Source organism: Oryx dammah, unplaced genomic scaffold (genome assembly GCF_014754425.2).
Source record: "Oryx dammah isolate SB20612 unplaced genomic scaffold, SCBI_Odam_1.1 HiC_scaffold_19, whole genome shotgun sequence".
In the NCBI taxonomy this organism is placed as follows: domain Eukaryota; kingdom Metazoa; phylum Chordata; class Mammalia; order Artiodactyla; family Bovidae; genus Oryx; species Oryx dammah.
This window is the reverse complement of record NW_024070203.1, coordinates 55775824-55800511: the sequence shown is the minus strand read 5'-3', so window position 1 is coordinate 55800511 and position 24688 is coordinate 55775824. Positions and strand designations below refer to the sequence as shown.

The following is a 24688-nucleotide window of genomic DNA, read 5'->3' as shown; positions in this document are numbered from 1 at the left end:
CCCAACACCATCTGTCCCTGCATCTCTCTTAGCATCAGGCAGCATGTGTAATGGTGCTGGTGGTACACGCACTCTCTCTGCCCAGAGAACAAATAGGGCATTGATGTTATCTCTGGTCCTTCCCAAAGGCTGGAGCATGAAGAGTTGCTGTTTCACATACCAGTCCATCGGGCAGGGTCCTGGAGCTGTCCAGGCATCCCGTGGGTCCCCAGAGACCCTGGGTCTTGACTCCTTGGGGAGAGAGGCTGCACTTGCACCTGTGGGAACCCATAGGCAGGACAGCTGTGTAGACCTGGAGTCTGTCCTGTTGCTTCCGGCTGCACAGACTTTCTCTCTGGGGCCTTCAGAGTGTGTGGTCTTGGCCTGTGGCAAAGACTCACAGCACAGGGAGCTCCCCAGTGCTTGTAAGGTGTCCCGCTGGAAGGCTCATCACAGCTTTTCCTTTCCGACATAGCCACAAGACAAAATTCTTACTCTTGCATTGCAGTTCAGTTGCCTTGGTCAGACTTGTATGTAAAGCCTTTAGGCTTCAACTCAATTAGGAAATAGTCAAGTCACCAAATGAAAAGAAAAAAATATCATTACAAACTGGCATTTATTTGAATGGTACAGACCCACTCTTCAGGAGTCTGGGAACCATGTTCCTCCCTCTTTCTTTGTGACTTCTCCCTCCATTCAGACTCTGGATTTCCCCAGGGTGATATCAAAAGGATGAAGCTTGTAGTCCCTAATTTTTTTTTTTTGATGTGGGATCATAGGTCCTTGACCAGGAATTGAACCTGCACCCCCTGCATTGGGAGCACAAAGTCTTAACCACTGGACCCCCAGAGAAGTCCCAAGTAGTCCTTGTTTTTAATGCATGGATTGTACATAGACCAAGTCATTGCCTTTTGAACTTAAAGTTATTTTGAATAGTGGGAATAACAAGAAAGTAGGATGGTTGCAATTCACGATTCATTTTTTTAGTGTATCAAGTGAACCAATATTTATTGAGCACCCAACAGGCACAACAATCAATGCCCTGAGATTAAAGTACAGCCCCTTCCTTCGAGGTTGAAGGTTAGGCAGGTGGACACTGATGTATAAAAAGGCAATAACAATTATGATCGATTGATGCTGTGCTCACAATGTGGTTCCCAGGTGGCATTAGTGGTAAAGAACCCACCTGCCAATGCAAACAGACATTAAAAGTTGCAGGTTCAATCTCTGCATCCGGAAGATCTCAGGAGGAGGAAATAGCAACCCACTCCAGTGTTCTTGCTTGGAGAATCCCATGGACAGAGGACCCTGGCAGGCTACAGTCCATGGGGTCTCAAGGAGTTGGGCGTAACTGAAGCAACTTACTATGTACATAATGTGGTAGAAACACAGTAGCTGAAATGCTGCTATTTTGGTTTTTAAAATCATATTTCAAACGATTTCCAAGAGTTAACTGCCTAATCCATAGATAATATGTTCTAGTTGGGAGACACTTTCTGAATTCATTTTATTTTCCTCTTCATTCCCTGAGGTTCATAATATCTATTTGAGACCATGGACTTGTATTGGGCATATGTCCTGTGGGGATTGTTTGAGAACCTTCTAGATCAATATTTTCCAAACTACATGTCTCAATCCACTGGTGGGTTGTGAATCTTTTTAATGACTGTGAACAGCACATCTTTAAGGAACAGGACAGAATAGGGTACAATGGACATAATCAGAATGAGTACTGTTCCTTGATGCTTTGGTTTCAGTTGCAGACCTATGTGCCTACTGTACAAACTGTGTCTCTCACTGTGGCTGATGGTCAAAAAAGTTTGGAAGCCCCTGTTCCTTAGGATAAAGAGAGAACATGATAAGTGGTAACTGAAGGTTTCCTGATTAGAAATCGAAATATCCGCATTCTAGACTCAACTTGGCTAGCCTGAGAACTTCAGGAAAACACTTCATCTCTCTGATCATCAACTTCTTTGTCCATTAAACAGGCAAACAGATATTATCAAACCTCTCTCAGGACGATCATGAAGACTAAGTGTGACCAACCATAAGTATAGAAAGGGCTTATAAGCCCTAAAACTGGAATATAGCAACTTTGTAATAGACCTGTTTTAGGATCCTGAAACAAAGCGGGAAGAGGCATACCCTATACTAATCATGAAGCAATGACCCGGGTCTTCCTCCTTATGGAAAGTTATTTGGAATTTATCTTAACACTTTTCCTCACTCTCACCTCTTACATGATCCCTGTTCCACTTATGTAAAGAGGAAGAGAGATTCATTGCCTAGATAAGGCATTATCACTGCCTACTGTCAGTGGTGAGCAAGACATAATTGTTGATATTATCAAGTTTATACATACATATGCAAATAACTATATTTGCATACTTTGTTACAGTTTACAAAATGCTTTTAAATGCAGCATGTCATTTAATCATCACGAACATCTTTGGCCTAGTCATATCCCCATTGTGCAGAAGAGGCTCACTGAGGTTATGTGAATTGCCCAAAATCCTGTAGCTTATAATCTTAGAAATAAGATCAGCTTTGTCCATGGGGTCGCACGGAGTCGGACACGACTGAAGTGACTTAGCAGCAGCAGCCGCTAAAAGAGCAAAGATAAAACTCTTGAGCTTATTTCAAAGAATCCACATTTCCCTCTGCACCCAGAAGAAAATAACATGGAAAGAAAACAGTCAGACCCAGCTACAGCCAGCACAACGTGGCAGAGTGGGAGTGGGGTGCAGAGGGTTACAAAGAACTCAAAGACAGAGAGAGGAATTCCAGGCTGTCTCCTGAGGCCCGGATCCCCAACCTCCAGGATCTAATAATGCCTGATGATCTGAGGTGGTGCTGATGTAATAATAATAGAAATAAAGTACACGATAAACCATCCCCCCTCCGTGAAACCAGTGCCTCATGCCAAAAAGATTGTCGACCACTGTGCTGGGGTGGAGTTGGGTCGGGAGGGCAGGGGCAGCTTCCTGCAGGAAGGGCACATGGCCCTTTAGCCAAGGTAGGTGGGAATGTGAGGAGGGGAAATGAAAGGCTTCTTTCTCCTGGCTCAGGAAATCAGCCAGCCAACTGCCTCAAGCCCCATTCTAGCAGAATTTTTCCTCTGGAATTTCAGACTGACTACTCAGATGTTGAGAAAAGCCTAGTAGTATGAACAGGGACTCGAGGAGTACCGGGAAGGTGCAGTTCCTATCCTGACCACAAGGTGATGCAATGGCCCTAAATACAGCCGCTCCAGGCGTCTGGGAGAAAACAGTTCTATGGAAGGCCAAGAGTTAACATTCAATTCCTGAAGACCTCTAGAAAATCCAGAAGGGCTCATAACTAATTAATACTGTTCTTTTTTTCCACGTCAGATTCCTAGTTCAGTCAAATTTGGGATTTGTCCTTTCCCAAACAGGATAAAACCGTTCGGGCTCTGGAATTAGCACCCCAGCTATAATACTCATCAAAGTGTGAAAGTACTAGTCACTCAGTCATGTCCGAGTCTTTGCAACCCCATAGATGCATAGGAATTCAGGCTCCTCTGTCCATGGAATTCTCCAGACAAGAATACTGCAGTTGGGTAGCCATTCCCTTCTCCAGGGGATCTTCCCTACCCAGGGATCGAACCCAGGTCTCCTGCATTGAGACAGACTCTTTACCCTCTGAGCCATCAGGGAAGCCCACAGTACTCATGTGAGCATAGCCCACAGTACTCAGGTGAGCGTAGCCCACAGTACTCAGGTGAGTGTAGCCCACAGTACTCAGGTGAGCGTAGCCCACAGTACTCAGGTGAGCGTAGCAAATAACTTGACCTCTCTAAGGCTCAGTTTCCTCATCTGTAAAATATGAAAAATGATAGCACCATATTGGTCAAGTTGTTGTGAGGGGCTGGCTGCTAATATTTTGCTTTCCTTTCTACCCACTTGACAGTGGACTGAATGGCATTTGAGAAGCATGAGTGTGGACAGGGAAGGCTGCCTGCCTCCATCCTCCATCCTGGACCCATAGGACCAGGGCTGCTGCAGCTCAGGACAGGGCCCCTTGGCCACTTCAGTCACCTTGGGCTTATTTAGGGTTAGTGGAAGAGGCCAGCCTGTGTGAGATTAGGGGTGAAGGAAGCAATGACGCTGGCAGAAATCGGGGCCTCCAAGGAAACCTGACTCAGGCCTCTGCATTTCAAAACATCAACACAACTCAAAAGCAATTGCAAAATTCCAGTCTTCATCACTTTCATTTATCCCACAGGTATCTTGACCATGAACCACTTTACCTATAGACTGGGGAAAATCTCAAATCAGAGGGAAAAAAATATCTCCGTTCACATAAGATACTTCACTCATCATTGTACAGTAGTAAACAGTGAATTAATCATTTGCTCCACTCTGCGTGTTCAATCTTTCGGAATCAGAAAGCAGTGAATCACTTTTAAGTTGTGAATGACTGCTCCAGAAAGCAAACAGACCCTCATGGCCCTCACAGTTATGTCTGTTGCCAGTCTCCAGGCTGACTTAATTCCTAACCCACTAATTTTGAGCAGAGAAGCGCCTTCTGTAAGAAGAACTGCTGCTCCAGAAATAGACCCATCTGTTAGAAGTGCTGGGGAGGGCAGTGCTAAGAAAAGCCACTCGGGGTCACACCATGTGGATCTCAGGGTGATGACACAGCATCGCCCGCCAGAGTCAGAGAGCTGATTGACCTCAGGGAGGATTGGTGTAAAGACGAGAGATCTAGGCAATTTAATGACAGCATCTTAGAATAGTCTGCCAGGCAGTGTGTGGTCCAGGAGTGCGAAGGACTTGAAAAACCATCAAGCCCAAGCTCAACCTTTCCAAGTTACAGGACTGCTTGGATCATGTCTGGAAATGTACCCTTGTCCCCAAAGATGAGATGCACTTTTAGAATTCACTGATGGAGAAAACTTAATTTAATTATTAGGGATTTCTGTTAATTCAGGAATACTTTAGTTTGTGGTTTTAGACATCATTTAAAATTGACTCTGTAGTTAGGTATCATGTCCACACAATCAAATGAACCCACTTTAAACATATCATTCGGTGAGTTTTAACTGATGTCTCCACGTGAGTAATCACCTCTCTGATCCAGGGCAGCAGTTCTTGTGTCCTCCGGAGTCAAATGCTCCCCCCCAACCCAGACAGGCAGCCCTGACTTCTGTCCCCAGAGATTAATTTTGCCTGCTGTAAATGGAATCAGACAGTGTCCACTTTTTGGTGTACAGAGTACCAAGTGTGGGCAACAGGAACTCTCATTCATTGCTCTTAAGAGTGTAAAATGGTACAACCTCTTTGTAAAGCAGTTTGGCAGTTTCTTATAAAGTTAAGGATATAGTCACCATATGACCCAGTAATAACACTCTCAGATATTTACCTAAGAGATAAGAAAGCATGTCCACAAAAACACTTGTAGACAAGTTTCAAAGAAGTTGTATTCATTGTCACCCCAAACTAGAGACCTGTTTCCATAAACAGGGAAGTGGATAAATAATTTCTGGTACATTTACACACCAGAATTCTGTGCCGCAGTAACAGGGAACTAATGACTGAAGTATGAAACGGGGTGAAGCTCAAAAAAAAATATGCTCAGACATAGACACCAGATACATGAGAATACATTCTGTATTATTGCATTTACAGAAATCTTTTTGTTATTTTTAAATTTTATATATTCACACAGCATCCATAAATGGGATAGAGGTGGGAAATGTTTAATCCCTGCTTGATACACATTTGAATTTACCTATACAACTCATGGATCCAAAGTCACTAATCTTGTTCAGTGTTCTCATTTTACAAATAAAGAAAGAAAGCCCCAAACTAGTGAGATGACATGTTTGTACTGCTGTCCCAGTAAAGAACTGGAATGCCTACAACTTCTAACAGTTATTGATTTTTTTAAAGACACTATTTGTCCATCTTTTGAAACCTGCTGAGGGTCTGAGTGGACTTCTCGATCCTGAAAGAGCGGCTGGAGCCTCTACCAAAGCTGTGGGTTCCCGGGAGACAGGCTGAGGAGACGTGTGTGATGCCACACAGTCACCTGTGCAGAATAACTGGACTGTCCTCTCTGGGAAGTTTGGATGCATGAATATCAACCCAGCCTTTATCCCAACACGCACGCACGCGCGCGCACACACACACACACACACCAGTTGCCAAATAAAGGCACTTGGCATTAACCCCAGGCTGCTATCTGGTAAAACAGTCATGTGATGCTTAAAGTCCTACATATGTACCTTCTGGAATATAGCTGTAATTGAACTTATCCTTGGCATTTTGTATATGTCAAAATCCAGCCATGTTTGCACACTTGTAACTGAAGGTGTGCCACAGCAGTGGCCACAGGACTGGAAAAGGTCAGTTTTCATTCCAATCCCAAAGAAAGAAAATGCCAAAGAATGCTCAAACTACCACACAATTGGACTCATCTCACATGCTAGTAAAGTAATGCTCAAAATTCTCCAAGCCAGGCTTCAACAGTACGTGAACCATGAACTTCCAGATGTTCAAACTGGTTTTAGAAGAGGCAGAGGAACAAGAGATCAAATTGTCAACATCTGCTGAATCATCAAAAGAGCAAGAAAGTTTCAGAAAAACATCTATTTCTGCTTTATTGACTATGCCAAAGCTTTTGACTGTGTGGATCACAATAAACTGTGGAAAATTCTGAAAGAGATGGGAATACCAGACCACCTGACCTGCCTCCTGAGAAATCTGTATGCAGGTCAGAAAGCAACAGCTAGAACTGGACATGGAACAATGGACTGGTTCCAAATAGGAAAAGGAGTACGTCAAGGCTGTATTTTGTCACCCTGCTTATTTAACTTCTATGCAGAGTACATCATGAGAAACGCTGGACTGGAAGAAACACAAGCTGGAATCAAGATTGCCGGGAGAAATATCAATCACCTCAGATATGCAGATGACACCACCCTTATGGCAGAAAGTGAAGAGGAACTAAAGAGCCTCTTGATGAAAGTGAAAGAGGAGAGTGAAAAAGTTGGCGTAAAGCTCAACATTCAGAAAACTAAAATCATGGCATCTGGTCCCATCACTTCATGGCAAATAGATGGGAAAACAATGAAAACAGTGTCAGGCTTTATTTTGGGGGGCTCCAAAATCACTGCAGATGGTGACTGCAGTCGTGAAATTAAAAGACGCTTACTCCTTGGAAGGAAAGTTATAACCAACCGAGACAGCATACTGAAAAGTAGAGACATTACGTTGCCAACAAAGGTCTGTCTAATCAAGGCTATGGTTTTTCCAGTGGTCATGTATGGATGTGAGTGTTGGACTATAAAGAAAGCTGAGTGCTGAAGAATTGATGCTTTTGAACTGTCGTGTTGGAGAAGACTTTTGAGAGCCCCTTGGACTGCAAGTAGATCCAACCGGTCCATGCTAAAGGAGACCAGTCCTGAGTGTTCATTGCAAGGACTGATGTTGAATCTGAAACTCCAATACTTTAGCCACCTGATGGGAAGAACTCATTGGAAACGACCCTGATGCTGGGAAAGATTGAAGGTGGGAGAAGGGGATGACAGAGGATGAGATGACTGGATGGCATCACCGACTCCATGGACATGAGTTTGGGTAAATTCTGGGAGTTGGTAATGGACAGGGAGGCCTGGCATGCTGCAGTCCATGGGGTCGCAAAGAGTCGGACACGACTGAGTGACTGAACTGAACTGAACTGAAGGTAACTTCAGCAGTCATCTTATCAGTCCTGTGTACCAGTCTGGGTTCTATCAGGAAAATAGAAGCCACTCCATGTATCCTAAGTATGAAACAAGTCAAAACCAGGATGGAAGCGTGCCATGGAGAGGAAAGCAGAGAAAAGATGAAGGAAGAGTTGGCCAAAGATCTCAGCCTATTGCTCCAGAGCAGTTGATATCAGAGACATTCTGGGAGCTGCCACAAAGGCGATGAATCTCCAGGAAGTTCTCTCCAACCATCGTAGCCCACAAGGCCAAAGCTGAATGATTCTAAAGAAGCAGTTCCTGGAAGCTGCTGCAAATATCGCACTGGGCATGTGTGAGATTCCTTGAGTCTGCTTATAACTGCCAGGCTGTTGTTTAGTCACTAAGTCGTGTTCAACTCTTTTGCAACCCCATGGACTATAGCTTGCCAACTCCTGTGTCCGTGGGATTTTCCAGGCAAGAATACTGAAGTGGGTTGCCATTCCCTTCTCTCCAGGGTATGGAACCTGTGCCTCCTCCATTGGCAGGAAGGTTCTTTACTGCTGAGCAACCTGGGAAGCCCAACTGCCAGGAGCTTCAGCTAAACCAGGCAGATGCGTGGAGGACCATAGCTCGTTGAGGTTTCCAGCCAACAGTGGCCTCTCCCTAGCTCGGACAACCCAGCTTGGTGAACATCTGCTGAAGCTGGGAAGAGAAGCCAGGGCTGAGGCACAGATGGTCACGTTCAGACTTGGCCGCTGCGACTCTGCCTGCCGCTTTGCTTAGTTTGGCTTCTTTGGGTGAGCTTGGACCCATGCAGCAATCTGGGTGCTGTTTATTTAGCTATGTTTTCCTGTTCTCCTCCTCCCATGGCTGGCTTCCCTTTAGCATAACAGGGAGTAGTTCTGTAGACAAAGGATTTCTTTCCACTGGAAGTAATCAGGGTAATCTGAAAAGTATTTAACCACTATTTTAAGGCAGGAGTCCCCAACTTCCACAATCTAATTCCTAATGATCTGAATTACTAATAATACAAATAAAGTCCACAATAAGTCTAATGCACTTCATTCATTCCAAAACCATCCCCCAACCCCAGTCCATGAAAAAATTGTCTTCCACGAAACTGGTCTTTGGTACCAAAAAAGGTTGCTTGAGTGCTTAATCACTCAGTCATGTCTGACTCTTTTAGACCCTATGGACTTGTAGCCTGCCTGGCTCCTCTGTCCGTGGGATTTTCCCTCCATGAGTACAGGAGTGAGTTGCCATGCCCTCCTCCAGCGGATCTTCCCAATCCAGGGATCAAACCCCATCTCTTGCATTGTAGGCAGGTTTTTTTCACCACTGAGCCACTGAGAAAGCCCACCAGAAAGGTTGAGGACCACTGATTTAAGAGACCTTATGGTTTGACACACCTTCACCTAGGTAGAAAGAAGTCACTTGATTGCATTAAAGTTGAGGTGCTTGTGCTAGTATAATTGTATTCTCTAAAAATTAAGCAAGTATTAATATTATAGGTTGACTTCTATTTTAATTTAAAATAGGGTAATTTTTATATTTTGCATCGACAACTCAATGGATGTGACTTTGAGCAAGCTCTGGGAGATAGTGGAGGCCAGAGGAGCCTGGCATGCTGCAGTCCATGGGGTTGCAAAGAGTCAGACACGATGGAGCAACTGAAAAACAATGCAGTTCCTATGTTTGGAAATTAATGTAAACATAAGATGCCCCTCCCCAATATTTCCACCATGCAATAATACATTTTTATTTGTTTTACATACCCCCCCAAATATATAATGTTGTTTATGTTCTTTTATAACCTACTTTTTCCCCATTTCAATCCAGGTCCTGGGGGAGGTTGGTGGTGTTCTCAGATGGGGTAACTGAGAAGAGTTTAATAAAGAGGCTCTTTTTAAAGGAGTATATAGGGCTGGAAGAAATCAGAAGGGATGATGCAGTATCCCACAGGCAAAAGAGAAGCAAGAAGGAATAAAATTCATCATTTTTCTTCTTATCCATTACCTAATTTTCTTTGGGCAACTGATTTCTTTGGAGCCCTTAGTAGGAGCCCAGAAAATTATAAGTAAAGAATCCAGCTGCAGTGCAGGAGACCCCGGTTCAATTTCTGGGTCAGGAAGACCCCCTGGGAAAGGGATCGGCTACCCACTCCAGCATTCTTGGGCTTCCTTGGTGGCTCAGTTGGTAAAGAATCCACTTGCAATGCGGGAGACCTGGGTTCAGTCCCTGGTTTGGGAAGATCCCCTGGCAACCCACTCCATTGTTCTTGCCTGGAGAATCCGCATGGACAGAGAAGTCCATGGAGTGGCAAAGAGCCAGATGTGACTGACCAGCTAAATACACAGCACATAATTGAGGAGATATACACAAGCACTTGTAATTGGTAGTTCTCCAAAATCCAAGGGATTTAGAGAGGATATTGGTCAGCTTCATTGTATTTGGGGGGTTTGACACCTCTGAATCAGCTAGTTCCTCCTAAGAAAAGGAGTTATACCAATGACATTTATTCTTCTATCATCAGTACCAGGCTTTATTAATCAATTCAAGAAGCAAATGCTTGACATGTTATTGCAAGAACCAGGAACAGGAGTCTTATCAATAATACTTGTTATGGCACAGAAATACCACTGTGATTGTCATTTCCCAAAACAGTTAGCAATTTGACCCTTTAAGAAATTCCTAAGATATAGGAGGAATTTGGCTCTGCATGTTGTGTAATACTATTATATTAATTTCAAAGACTATCTGTTAATAACTGACTAATTGTTGCACATGCACGCATGTGAAGTCGCTTCAATTGTGTCCAACTCTTTGCAACTCTATGGACTGTAGCCTGTCAGGCTCCTCCATCCATGGGATTCCCCAGGCAAGAATACTGGAGTGGGTTGCCATGCCCTCCTCCAGGGGATCTTCCAGACCCAGGGATCAAAGCTGCGTCTCTCATGTCTCCTGAATTGGCAGGCAGGTTCCCACTGGCGCACGTGGGAACATCAGGTGATACTGCATAAGTCACATATTCCTTCTTAAGCCACTCTCTGCTATTTGTGCTGGTAATACCACCCTATCCTGATTTCCACTGCTGCCCACGCCCTCTCTCTCTGTCTTTTCCTTCTCAGTCCCCTACCTGAAATGTTGGATCTGCAGTATGCTGGGCCTTCTAATTATCTCTAGCTGCATTTCCACCTACATGGTCTCACCTAGATCCGTTCTAAGAACGCCTTCAGGTCCTAACTCCAAATGTATATCTCTAGACCGGACTTCTCAGTTTCAGGCTCACAGATCCATTGTCCTACTTGCCAGTAGGTATCTCAAAATGAATGTATCCCAAAGAGAACCACAACTCCCCTCGCTACAGAAGTCGTCTTTAATACCATCCCTTTTAACATTCCTCATGCTCAACCCAACAACAGGTTCTGTTGGATCTGCCTCCAAAATGGACCCTGATGTGTCTACTTATCTCTGTTCTCGCAGCCCAAGCCTTCCTCAAGCCGCCACCTTTTCTGACTTGCAGTAGCACCACACTGGTGACCTTATTTTTCCTCCCCGGAACAGAACAGAGTGATCTTTTCTTTTCTTTTTGGCCATACCACACAGCATGTTGGATCTTAGTTCCCCAACCAGGGATCTGACTCACACCCCCTGCATTGGAAACACAGAGTCTTAACCACACTGGACCGACCACCAGGGAAGTCCAAGAGTGATGTTTTCTTAAAATCTAAATCATATAATATCACTCCCCGACTTCAACCCCTTTAGTAGTTTCTTTATTTTAGAATAAAATCCAGATTCCTTACCCTTACCTACAAGACCCTGCATAATCCTCCTTGCCTCCATGGCCCTCCTTGCCTCTTCACATGATTTCAAACAGATCACACCATCTCTCCTTTCCCTCCAAACTAACTGTTCCTTTCTGGCCCTACAGTATGTCAAGTTCTTCTACATCTTCACAGCTTCTCATTAACTCTTCCTTCTACCTGGAAAACTCTAGCTCATAGCATGGTTGGCTCCTTTTCCAGCCTTCAAGTCCCAGCTCACAAGTCACCTTCTAGAGGCTTCGTCTGACCTAGCGTTTCCCACCCCCATTTCCAGAAACATTACCATACCTGAAACAATCATCATTTGTGATCATTTCTTCCTCTCTCCCATTAGAATGTAAGTTTCCAAAGAACAGCTTCTTTTCTTTCCATAACAGCCACTGGAATATTCCTTGCTAAGTAGCTATTTAGTTTAATGAATAAAGGAATACCATCAGCAAGAAGGCTTGGAATGAATCAAAAAGTGCTTTCAATCTATCACGACTTCATTTCCAGATGGATATTTGGACTGTCAGATACCTGTAATTTTGGTTTGAGTCATTAATTCCCTTAAGTGGAAGGTATTTTTTAATAGAACAGCTTCATTGTTTGAAAAATGAGCAGGAACACTCATAGGGTGAGGATTTGTTCATTAGTATCGTCATCATCTGCTCTGAATTAAAAAAAAAAATCAAGCCAAATTCATTTTTGTGAACCTTGGGGCTGGAGTAGGGGTCAGGGCAGGTTTTAAATTCTCCCCGTTTGGTTCATCTTCCATCTCATGCGTTTGGATCAATGGCTCAAGAAGATCAGGGAGCCTGAAATTTGTGAATGGTCTCCTTAGAATAAACACCAACTCTTCATGATAGTGTACTTTAAAGTGTCCTAATTCTGTCTGCCTCTCAGCTCCCCTCACATCCCTCTCTCTCGGTTTCTGCTCCAGCTCTTTGCTGCCGCAGCTTCTAGAGCTCAGTACTGCTCATTGCAGCAGGAATCATGGGCGAGCTGTCCACAATGCCTGGGAGCTGCAGTGGGAATGGCTAGGTCACAGTGTCAGGAAGGCCAGCCACCTGGGACCTCTGGGAACCCCAGGCCCCTGGGCTCATGAAGCTCACAGGAGACGTGGGCTCCTTCTTGCCGTCACTAATCTATCCGTTCATTCCCAACACACAGGATACTCCTCACTTCTGCAAGTTTCTAGGTATTTTGTTTCAATTGAGAAACATTTGGTGAGGGTGACTGGCTGATACTAATTCCATCATAATAACCGGTGAGTCATCCTCTGTGTAAATGATGGCTTTCTAGAACAGGGCTTGAGAGCAGAAATCCTACTAGAGTTGTAAACAAACCTACAGCAATTCCGTCAGTTCAGGGAAGGTATCATTGTTTATTGATCAGGGGAGGCTTACGGTTGAAACAACCCATTTCCAAACTTCAGTGGCTTAACTCCATGAAGGATTTCTCATGTCACAATCCAATCAGGTCAGCAGGAGTGATGAAGGGGTGTTTCTGCTCTACAAATCCTCCAGGGACCCAGGCCCCTTCCTCCCAGTGCAGAGGTTCTTAACTTGGAGTCCACAAGTCCCGTAAAGGGCGTGGAAAGAATTCAGGGAGTCTGTGAAATTAGATGGGAGAAAAAGTATATCTTTATTGTCATTAATGTTTTAACTATAATTGAGCATTTCCTACAATTATGATTGGAGACATCAAACCACAGTAGCATTAGTGCCTCCTGTGACTTTACTACCAATACGAAACATGAATGTTTTCATATCACCTTACAATCTTAGCAGATATCATGAAACGTCATTTATGTACAATGCTACTTTGAAATTATGGTAGTTACTAAATTCGCTTAAAAATCTTATTAGTTTATGTGTTAAAGAGTATATATATTACCCCTTCACAAAATTTTTTAATATTTTGATAACTATTTCAGCACACTCACAGTTTTTTTAATCCTGTATATTTTATTTTAAATATTATTAATAAAAACATTACTTTAAGAAGGGGTTCATAGAATTTAGCAGACTGCCAAAAGAATTCAGGGCCAACAAAAGATTAAAAATCCCTAATCTAAAGTATAAGTTCTGACTGTATAGCAGAGGGAACTATATTCAATATCCTATGATAAACCGTAATGGAAAAGAATATAGAAAAGAATGTATAGCTGAATCATTTTGCTGTGCAGCAGAATTAACACAACATTGTAAATCAACTATACTTCCATTTAAAAAATATTGAAAGAAAAATCCCTGATCTAGTGGCACTACTGTGCCCTAAGTCCTTGGGTACCCCCTACCTCTAATCAGCGAAACAGGCTAGAGTGACACTGACAAGTAGTTTAGGGACAAGGCTTAGAAGGAGTGTATGTCACTTCTGCCCTTATTCCATTGGCCCTAATTCAGTCACATGACTTCACCTAACTTCAAAGGGGGCTGGGAAATGAAGTCTAGCTGTGTTCCCAGGAGGAAACAAGGATGGGGCTTGGTGAGCACATGGGAGAAAACTCACTCCCTGTCAAATTCACTCCAGGAAGTATAATCGTAATAAGACCATAATAGCTGCCATTGGTTGAATAATTACTCCCGTCAGTATTGTGCTAAACGATTTTGCTTCCATGACCTCATTTAATCATCATAATAACCCTATGAGACAGGTACTATTGTTCTTACTTGATAAATAAGGAAACTAGGACTTGAGAAAGTAAGTCCAAAATCAGTGCTCTCAACCACTTTGCTGGACTGTTTTGGAAAACTTCTAAGATCCTTATCGGAGAAGATAGATTTGTGTCCTGGTGGAGAGAGTAGTTCCAGGAGCCAGACTTCCAAAATTCATATTCTGGTTTTGCTAGAAGCTGGCTCCCCGAAGCTTTCCATGAATCTGTAAAATGGTGATGATAATAGTATCCATCTTTTAGGATTAAATGAAATAAACTCTCAAGACTAGCACTTGACACATAGTAAGTGCTCAGTGAATATTCTAAAATCCACCGTCATTAATGCCGGGTTTCCCTGGTGGCTCAGAGGATAAAGAACCCCCCTGAAATGTAGGAGACCTGAGTTCCATCCCTGGGTTGGGAAGATTCCCTGGAGAAGGGCATGGCAGCCCACTCTAGTGTTCTTGCCTGGAGAATCCCCATGGACAGGGCAGCCTGGTGGGCTACAGTCCATGGGATCACGAAGAGTCGGACATGAATGAACAACTAAACACAGCACAATGCCTAAAAGACACTGTATCCACCTTAAAAAAAAAGTGAACTAATAGGGTGGGAGGGAGGTTCAAGAGGGAGCAGACATATATATACCTGTGGCTGATTCATGTTGATGTATGGCAGACACCAACACAATATTGTAAATCAATTATCCCTCAATTAAAAATAATTTTTAAAAAAGTGAACTAAATTTTCCAGCAGGGCTCAGTATTCAAGAAGGAAGCAAGAAAATCTCTGAGGTCACTAAGATCCTCATCTGGGGGATTTCCTAGAATGGTGTGCTGAGTTATAGTCAAGAGAATGGGAAGCTGTTATGTTGATGGGTTAGTTTTCATTTCAATATAACCTTGTCTTCCCTTTCTAGAACTCCATGAAGGTGATGTTCAAATGCCTCTGGAAGAACTGTGGGAAGGTTCTGAGTACTGCCGTGGGTATCCAGAAGCACATCCGGACCATTCATCTTGGGTAAGGAGCCCTCCCTTTGGAGCTGGGTGTATCTCCATCAGGTTCAGTCCAGGACCACCTGCACTCAGAATTACACTCTACATTGTGCCTTAAAAATTCTGAACACAGAGACAGAGACTGGGCCTGCTTGGTCTTCCTAATCACTATGGAGATGGCCACTGCAGATAATACAGGCCAGTGTGGCAAGTGGAAAGAACATGGACTTAGAGCTGTGAAGCCTCCCTAATACACTCACCAAGTGATATTAAGCAAGGTGCTGCTCGGAGCCTCAGGTCCCTCTGAAAAAGAAACTCAGAATAAAAGAGACCCAGCCCTGCAGGGTCATGTGTGATGGTCAAAAATAAAATTTTTGTGATTTGTAAAAGATGGAGTGCCAGGGTAGGGTAGGGTAAGGAGTCCTTAGACCCCCTGAAAATGTTTGTAAAATTATATGTGCAATTTTTTCCCCAGGGGAGTGTATTAATGACTTTGAGCCTCAAAGGCAGACATAGCCTGAAAAGGGTTTAAGAAGCACAGTGACAATCAATGTTGCTGTTCTTATGAAGCCTGGTGACCTGCTTTGTCCTTTTCTGTTGCCCAAATAAGTCCTTTATTTGAACAACAGACACATTTCCCTGTGTTATACAAAAACATTTCCAACAAAAGATAAAACGAAGTTTTGTGCAGCAGGGATTAGGGGCCATTCCAGAAAGGCTGTGATGGTACAGCCTCTTGTTCTTCAGTCTGTGGGTCTTTCTTGTCTAGGGATGTGGAACTAAGAAGGGATCTTGAGAAGCTGTAAGTGATATACTGTGCACAAGACAAAGCCAAACACATGACCGAGCCCCCAAATGCTTGGACACAGAGGGGTCCTTTCAAAGAGACGTTGTTGTTCAGTCGCTAAGTCATATCTTTTTGCAGCCCCGTGGACTGCAGAATACCAGGCTTCCCTTCTTCCTGAGTTGGCTCAGACTCATGTCCATTGAGTTGGTGATGCCATCCAACCATCTCGTCCTCTGTCACCCCCTTCTCCTCTTGCCTTTGATATTTTGCAGCATCAGGCTTCTTCAGTGAATCAGCTCTTCACATCAAGTGGCCAAAGACTTGTAGCCTCAGCTTCAACGTCAGTCCTTCCAATGAATAGTCAGGGTTGATTTCCTTTAGGATTGACTGGTTGGATCTCCTTGCTGTGACTGCTGAGAAATAAGCACTACAGTCACTTTGCCCAGCCAAGGATAAATTTAGAGAAGACATCATCCATAAAAAGTGATAGAAAACAAGAATGGGTTCCAAGGTGATTTTGCTGATTCCTGTGGGTGGGCTCCTGCTATGGCTGGAGGGAAGCAGGAATCCAGCTCCCTCATCCATAGGCTGGGGATACTGGGGACATAGCCAGACCCTTCCAGGCCATGGCATGTGAAAAATCACTAAGCACCATGGCCGTGGCCCAGCAAAGCAGGGCTTCCGCTCCACTAGCCAGAGGGTCCCCCCTACCCTCCAAGAAACCCCACACAGAACCCACTCCTTCAGGGAAGGACACTCCACAGCATCTTCCCTCAACTGTCACCATCAGGACAGGTCACAGTGTAAATAACTCAGTTTTCTGAACGTTTAGAAAGAGCTTCCTGAAGCTAGAATCAGGAGCTGGAGGGCTTTGTTTTAAAGTCCATCTGCCCCAAAAGTCAAATCATATTCAGCACCACAGAGAAACACATACCCTATCTATGTGTTTACAGACTGTGAGTGGCATCACATGTTTTTCTTTTGAGCTTCCAGGGTGCTCTCCTGGTGGGTGAAATTCAAGTACAGCAGGCTCTGTATTTGCTTCCCTGGAATTCCCTTTTTACTCTGCATGCTTCACATGGCCTTGATGAGTTAGAATCCCCATCTCTGCCAGCCACTGCCCAGGAATGAGCCTGGGAGCCTATAGGAGGATGGGGCAGTGTTTAATGAATGTTGATTGGCTTGTGAAGAAGAAGGGAGCATAGCCCAAGCCCCAAAATACATATCTTGCGTCTGATAGAGCTGCAGTGCACACCACCCCAGCATAAGAAGTATTCTGTTTTTCTCTTAGTTCTCACTCTGCTGATTTATCCCTGTGTAGGACACACGATGTTCCCCAGGCCTGCGTGTCTATTAGTAGCACTCGGCAGCCGGCAGCGACTCGGCTCGCCCTTTCCTGGAGAGGAAGTGGGGACAGGAATAAAACAGATGCACATTCTTCAGCCCACTCTCTGGGGTCTTTGATGCTTTGCTTGTAGGAGAGCCAAGCCCTGCCTGACCTGATACGGAGCAGACACCTCCCTAGACGCCTTAGCCAGAGAGCTCAGGGGAAACGGAGCCAGGCTGGGAGAAGCCGCTGATCTGGCTGAACAGAAAGGCCCAGGAGAAAGGGAGATTTGTATTTTAGGTTCTGTACAGGAATTGTCAGTGGGAAAAAAGTTTATTCTGAGTCAGTGCCCTGCTCCTGCCAGATATGGTCATGAAACTTGGAGATGCCCCAGGAAAGGAAGATTTACAGATCCCATCCCATAAAACCGGGTGCAAGAATGTCCATCATTTCCCTAGAAATCCTCAAATCCAACAAATATTAGTTATTTGACAGGCTTCCCAGGTGGTGCAGCGGTAAAGAATCCGCCTACCAATGCAGGAGACGCAAGAGATGCCGCTTTGATCCCTGGGTCGGGAAGATCCCCTGGAGGAGGGCCTGGCAACCTACTCCAGTACTCCTGCCTGGAAAATCCCATGGACAAAGGAGCCTGGTAGGCTACAGTTCACGGGATTGCAAAGAGTTGGACACAACTGAGCCCCCCCCACACACACACACCCTTGACAGTTATTTTCTTTTACACAAAACTTACGGTGGAAAAGCACAATTTTCTGTGTCTCAGAAGAACCTGTGGAAACACCAGAAGATACTTTTCCTGGTGATAGTAAACACTGAGTCTTTCTAGCATCAGCCTTATTTTTATTTAATAAACATTTAGTGCTAATTACACGTGAGTGTGCTACACCTCTAAGCACTGTGTGTAGTAGGCTCCTGGTGGACAGGGAAGGCCAGCTGTGCTGTGCTGCTTTATATAAGGGCACAGGCTGCTAAAATTACACAGGCAGCTGGGAGGTGTTAGGATTCAAACCCCGGCCATGTAACTCCAGAATTCATGTTGGTAATCACTGTGCTACAGCATCGGCTTCTTTCTTTCATTCGTTGAGCATTTAACAGGCACCTACTCTATGCCAGATGCACTGAAACATGTGGTATCTATTAAACAAAAATGAACAAGACACAGCCTAGAGAATCTGTCTTAGGGAGGCAACAGAGGTTTAAAAAAATTACAGAAATGTACCAAATCATTAAATTAAAAAAGTGAATTGAAATGAACACACTTCAAAGTAATTCCCTGGTGGCTCAGTTGGTAAAGAATCTGCCTACAATGCAGGAGACCTGGGTTCGATCCCTGGGTGGGAAAGGTCCCCTGGAGAAGGGAATGGCAACCCACTCCAGCCTTCTTGGGCTTCCCTGATGGCTCAGCTGGTAAAGAATCCGCCTGCAATGTGGGAGACCTGGGTTCGATCCCTGGGTTGGTGAGATCCCCTGGAGAAGGGTACGTCTACCCACTCCAGTGCGACCACCTGGAGAATTCCAGGGGATCGCAAAGAACCGGACACGCTGAGCGACTTTCACTTCCACTTCTTCAAAGGGAGCTCAGAGGATTTAATTGTTTGAAGCTTAATCCTAATGCCTGTCACTCAAAAGAAGTCTCCAGTGTGAGAGCTCAGGTCACTTGCGCCCCTACCCCTTGCCTGGCTGCTGTCAGCCGCTCCACAGCCTGCTCACTGGCTCCCATTCCTCTTGCCCTCCTATCCTCTGTTCTTTCTCCAGACAATGGCCAGGGTGAGTCTTTTAAAAGTAACTTATGTCTGAGTCTGTTTCTGTTTTGTAGATAAGTTCATTGGTATCATTATTTTTAGATTCCATATAAAAGTGGTAGAATATGATATTTGTCTTTCTCTATCTTACTTCACTTAATGTGATAATATCTAGGTCCAGCCATGTTGCAAATGGCATTAGATGGCATTAGAGAACAAATTTATGGTTCTCAAAGGGCAAAGAAGAGGAAGGGGTAGAGTCGGGAGAGAGAAATTAGGAGCTTGGGATTAACAAATACACACTACCGTGAATAAAACAGATAAACCACAAGGACTTACTGTATAGTGCAGGGAACTATATTCAATATCCTGTGGTAACCTATAATGGAAACAAACCTGAAAAAGAATACACACACACGCACACATATATGGCACTTTGCTGTACACCTGAAACTAACACAACATTGTAAATTAACTGTACTTAGTATACGTCAATTTTAAAAAATAAAAATAACAAGTAACCTAGATTCTTCAAAATCCCCAGAGGCTTCCGTCATATTCAGAACAAAATACCAAGTTTTTCCCCAGGGCTGCAAAGCCCTGTGCCACTGGGTCTCTGCCCTCCTTCCCATTCTTCTCCCATCACTCTTTGCCTGGTGCCCTGAGCCCCAGCCACCTACCTCTCTGTCCTTCTCAGAAAGCAACAAGCCAGCCCACCCCGGGGTTCTGTGCATTCTTCTCCCATAGTTCCCACAAGGGTTTTCTCCTCACCTCATTGAGACCTCTGCTCAACTGTCATCTCCTCAGAGAGTCTTCCTATGAATACTGTATTTAAAATAATGTCCCCCATTGCTTGCCCTGATTAAGGATGCTCTTAATACTGCTTAATTTTTCTTTCTGGGATTTATCACTACCTGCTGCAGTTCATGGGGTCGCAAAGAGTCAGACACGACTGAGTGACTGAACTGAACTGAACTGAATGTATTAAATATCTGTTTCTTTATGGGTTTACTTTTTTTAAATTGACTTATGGTTAATGAATAATATATAAGTTGCACATGTACTGTATGGTAATTCACAATTTTTTACGATTATAGTCCATTTATATTTACTGTAAAATTTTGGCTATATGCCCTGTGTTTTACAATAATACAGTCTTGTAGTTTAGCTGGTAAAGAATCCGCCTGCCATGCAGGACACTGCAGTTCAATTCCTGGATTGGAAAGATCTGCTGGAGAAGGGATAGGCTACCCACTCCAGTACTCTTGGGCTTCCCTGGTGGTTCCAACAGTAAAGAATTCCCCTGCAACGGGGAGACCTGGGTTTGATCCCTGGGTTGAGAAGATCTGCTGGAGAAGGGATAGGCTACCCACTCCAGTACTCTTGGGCTTCCCTGGTGGTTCAGACAGTAAAGAATTCACCTGCAACGGGGAGACCTGGGTTCAATCCCTGGGTTGAGAAGATCTACTAGAGAAGGGAATGGCTACCCACTCGAGTATTCTTGCCTGGAGAATACCATGGACAGAGAAGCCTGGCGGGCTATAGTCCATGAGGTCACAAAGAGTTGGACACAACTGAGCAACTTTCACATACATACATACATCCTTGTAGTTTATTTTATCCATAATGGTTTATACCTCTTAATCCTCTACCCCTATGCTTCCCCTCCCTCTCCTTAACTACTGGTTTGTTCTCTATATCTGTTTCTTTTTTGTCATATTCACTAGTTTGTTGTATTTTTTAGATTCCACATACAAGTAATATATTTGTCTTTCTCTGTCTGACTTATCTCACTTGGCATAATACCCTGTAAGTCCATTCATGCTGTTACAATGGCAAAATTTTATTCTTTATGCATGAGTAGTATGAGTGTATGTATGTGTGTGTGTGTGTGTGTGTGTGTGTGTGTGTGAGTAGCTCAATAGTGTCAGACTGTTTACAACACCACGGACTGTAGCCTGCCAGGCTCCTCTGTCCATGGAATTCTCCAGGCAAGGATACTGGAGTGGGTTGCTATTTCCTTCTTCAAGGGATCTTCCTAACCCAGGGATCAAATTCGGGTCTTCTGCATTGCTGGTAAATTCTTTACCATCTGAGCCACCAGTGTGTGTGTGTGTGTGTGTGTGTGTCTGTGTGTGTCTGTGTGTCTGTGTGTGTAGCGTCTTCTTTATCTAATCGTATGTTGATGGACACTTAGGTTGTTTCCATATCTTGGCAATTATAAATAATGCTGCTATGAACATCAGGGTGCATGTATCTTTTCAAATTGATGTTTCTGGGGTTTTTTTTTCAGCTATATACCCAGGAGTGGAATTGCTAGGTTATATGGTAGTTCTATTTTTAGATTTTTAAGAAACCTCCATACACGTTTCCACAGTGACTGCACCAGTTTACCTTCCCACCAACAGTGTATAAGAGCTGCCTTTTCCCCACATTCTCATCAACATTTGTTGTGTTCTTTTTGATGATAGCCATTCTGACCGGTGTAAGGTATCATTTCATCGTTGGGATTATTGGTTTGATCTCCATTTCCCTGATAGCGATGTGGAGCGTCTTTTCATCTTTTCTGGCCACCTGCCTGTCCTCTTTGGGAAAAAGTCTCTTTAGTTCTTCTGCTCATTTTTTAAATAGAACTGTTTGTTTTTTTAATGTTGAGTTAATGAGCTATTTATATAGTTTGAATATTAACCCCTTATTGGTCATGTCCTCTGAAAATATTTTCTCCCATTCATTAGTCTTTTCACTTTGTTGATAGTTTCCTTTGCTGTGCAAAAGTTTTTAAGTTTAATTTGGTCCCATTTCCTTATTTTTGCTTTTATTTCCTTTGCTTTAGGAGACAGACTTAAAAAATATATATTGCTACAATAGCTGTCAAAGAGTGCCATGCCTATGTTTTCTTTTAGCAGTTTTGTGGTATAATGTCTTACATTTAGGTCTTTAATCCATTTTGAGTTTATTTTTGTATATGGTGTTAAAGAATGTTCTAATTTCATTCATTTACATGTGGCTGTCCAGTTTTCCCAGCAACATATGTGGAAGAGACTACCATTTCTCCATTGTATATTCTAGCCTCCTTTGTCATAGATTAATGGACCATAGTGGGTAAGTCTATATCTGGGCTCTCTATTCTGTTCCATTGATCTAGAAATATGTTCTTATGCCAGTGCAGGCATGCTCAGTCAGTTCAGTCATGTCCGACTCTTTGAGACCCTATGGACTGTAGCCTGCCACGCTCCTCTGTCCATGGGATTCTCCAAACTAAAATGCTAGAGTGGATTGCCATGCCCTCATCCAGGGGATCTTCCTGACCCAGGAATCAAATCTGTGGCTGCTGTATCTCCTTCATTGCAGGTGGATTCTTTACCCACTGAGCCACCTGGGAATCCCCTTTATGCCAGTACCATACTGATTTGTTTACTGTAATTTTACAGTATAGTCAGAAGTCAGGGAGCATGATTCTTTCAGCTCTGTTCTTTCTCAAGATTCTTTTAGCTATTTGGAGTCTTTTGTGTTTTCAGACCACTTTTAAAATTATTTGTTCTAGTTCAATGAAAAATGTCATTGGTATTTTAATAGGAATTGCATTGACTCTGTAGATTGCCCTGGAGAGCATGGTCATTTTAACAATATTAATTCTTCCTATCCAGTAACATGGTGTATTTTTCCATCTGTTTGTGTTGTATTCAATTTCTTTCCTCAGTGTCAGATAGTTTTCCAAATGCAGGTCTTTTACCTTCTTAGGCAGGTTTGTTCCTCAGGATATTATTATTTATTTTTGATGTGTTCTGTTACAAGTTTCTTGTCTGCCTCTCCCACTAGACTGTACGTTCCATCAGGGCAGAATCTGTTTTGTTCACTCTAATATTGGGTTCCTAAAGAAGTGCCTAGACATAGTAGGCTCTCAATAAATTTTTTTTGAATAATTGATTGATTGGTTGATTAGTTGAGTCAGTTGCTTTAAGATATCAAGGAAGGCTTACCCTGGAAGTGGACAGTTGCAGGATAAGTAGAAGTTTGCCAAGCAGACAGGACAGAGGAAAAGCATTCCAGACAGAAGGAACAGCATGTACAAGATCTCAAGGCAAGAAAGCAGTGTGGGTGAGTAGGATTGCTTTGCTCTCTTTTGCATTAGGCGTGTTGGGGAGTCTGACTACAGTGATGGAGAAGAAGACTTCTACTACACTGAGATCAAGCTCAACACAGACTCCATGGCAGATGGTCTGAGCAGCCTGGCCCCGGTTTCGCCCTCCCAATCCCTGGCTTCGCCTCCTACTTTTCCCATCCCAGATTCCAGCCGAACAGAATCTCCTTGTGCCAAAACTGAGACAAAACTGATGACACCCTTGAGCCGCTCTGCTCCCACCACCCTCTACCTCGTGCATACTGACCACGCTTACCAGGTGACTGGCCAGGGGTCATGAGAGTAATCACTTTACTCCTAACCAAAAGCAGTAGCATTCTGACCTGTGAGTTAAGGATTGTTACTGTTGTGTCTGACTCTTTGTAACCCCATGGACTGTAGCTCATCAGGCTCTTCTATCCATGGGATTCCCCAGGCAAGAACACTGGAGTGAGTTGCCATTTCCTATTCCAGGGTGAGTAAAGGATAGCTCAGTGGAAAAACAGCATCCAGGAAAGCCCAGTAGCAGGGTTTGCCTTTTTTCTCCTTTTAAAGCCAGAATCTCATGCAAATTGGACCCTAGGGTGTTCTTGAACTTCCCAGTACTGACTGAAGATCTGATCCCTGAGAAGTTGTTATGAGGATTAAAATCCTTAATATTGTAACACTCTCAGGAGGGTTCCTGGCACATGATGTGAGTACTTGTTAGATAAAAAAATTAAATAAATGAAAAGATGAACTTTGAAAAGCGTTGGCACAATGACAGCCTTATCCTGTGCTACAGATCCAGGACTTTGTGCCCTGCCTCTCTGAATTGGTAACTAACTCTCTCAGGCTGGAGCTATGGTTGTCAGTGTTCGGCAGATCAACAGTGTCAGCATCGCCTGGGAACTTGTTAGAAATTTACATTCCCAGACCTGCAGACCAGAAGCGAGGGGTAAGGCCGAGCAGCCTGTGTTTAACAAACCCTCCAGGTGATTCTGCCTCACTCTAAAGTCTGTTAAGGCCTTAGAGACAAATCCTGCAAATACAGGACACAGTTAAAGCTCCTTCTTCCCCCAGCAATTCTGAACTCTTTTAAGTGTCGATTTAATAAAATTTCAATACGCTCAAATAAAAAAAAAAACAGTTTTCCCATAATTTTCAGCTACTTTATGTAACTCTTTAAAAGAAAACTCTCCTGTACATATTTGTAATTTGTGTTCTTCCACTCTTATTTATAAACACTCTCCGTAGAACTGAATATATGACTGAATTCAATTAAAACATCAAGTCATTTCTTTCTATTATGTTAGGTATCTACTTTTTAATTATCATCAATAAGGCTAGTGAGGACACTTCCGTGCCAGTAGTTTTTTTTTTTCCCCCGTTGAATTTCCAGAAGAGTAATTATTGCATCTTAGGATACAGCATGCGGAGAAGGCAATGGCACCCCACTCCAGTACTCTTGCCTGGAAAATCCCATGGATGGAGAAGCCTGGTAGGCTGCAGTCCACAGGGTCGCTGAGGGTCGGACACGACTGAGTGACTTCACTTTCACTTTTCACTTTCGTGCTTTGGAG

The 24688-nt window shown here is 43.6% G+C and overlaps 1 protein-coding gene across 1 annotated transcript in view; it reads left to right on the top strand.

Annotated features, from left to right (window-relative positions):
- Nucleotides 1-24688, top strand: part of ZNF704 (zinc finger protein 704) — a gene marked incomplete at its 5' end in the record, with an annotated part of 253036 nt that overhangs the window by 202257 nt on the left and 26091 nt on the right. The window contains 2 exons of the mRNA XM_040261694.1: nucleotides 15057-15157; nucleotides 23139-23406. Of these exons, the coding sequence (XP_040117628.1) occupies nucleotides 15057-15157; nucleotides 23139-23406 (369 nt within the window). The remainder of the gene's footprint in view (nucleotides 1-15056; nucleotides 15158-23138; nucleotides 23407-24688) is intronic.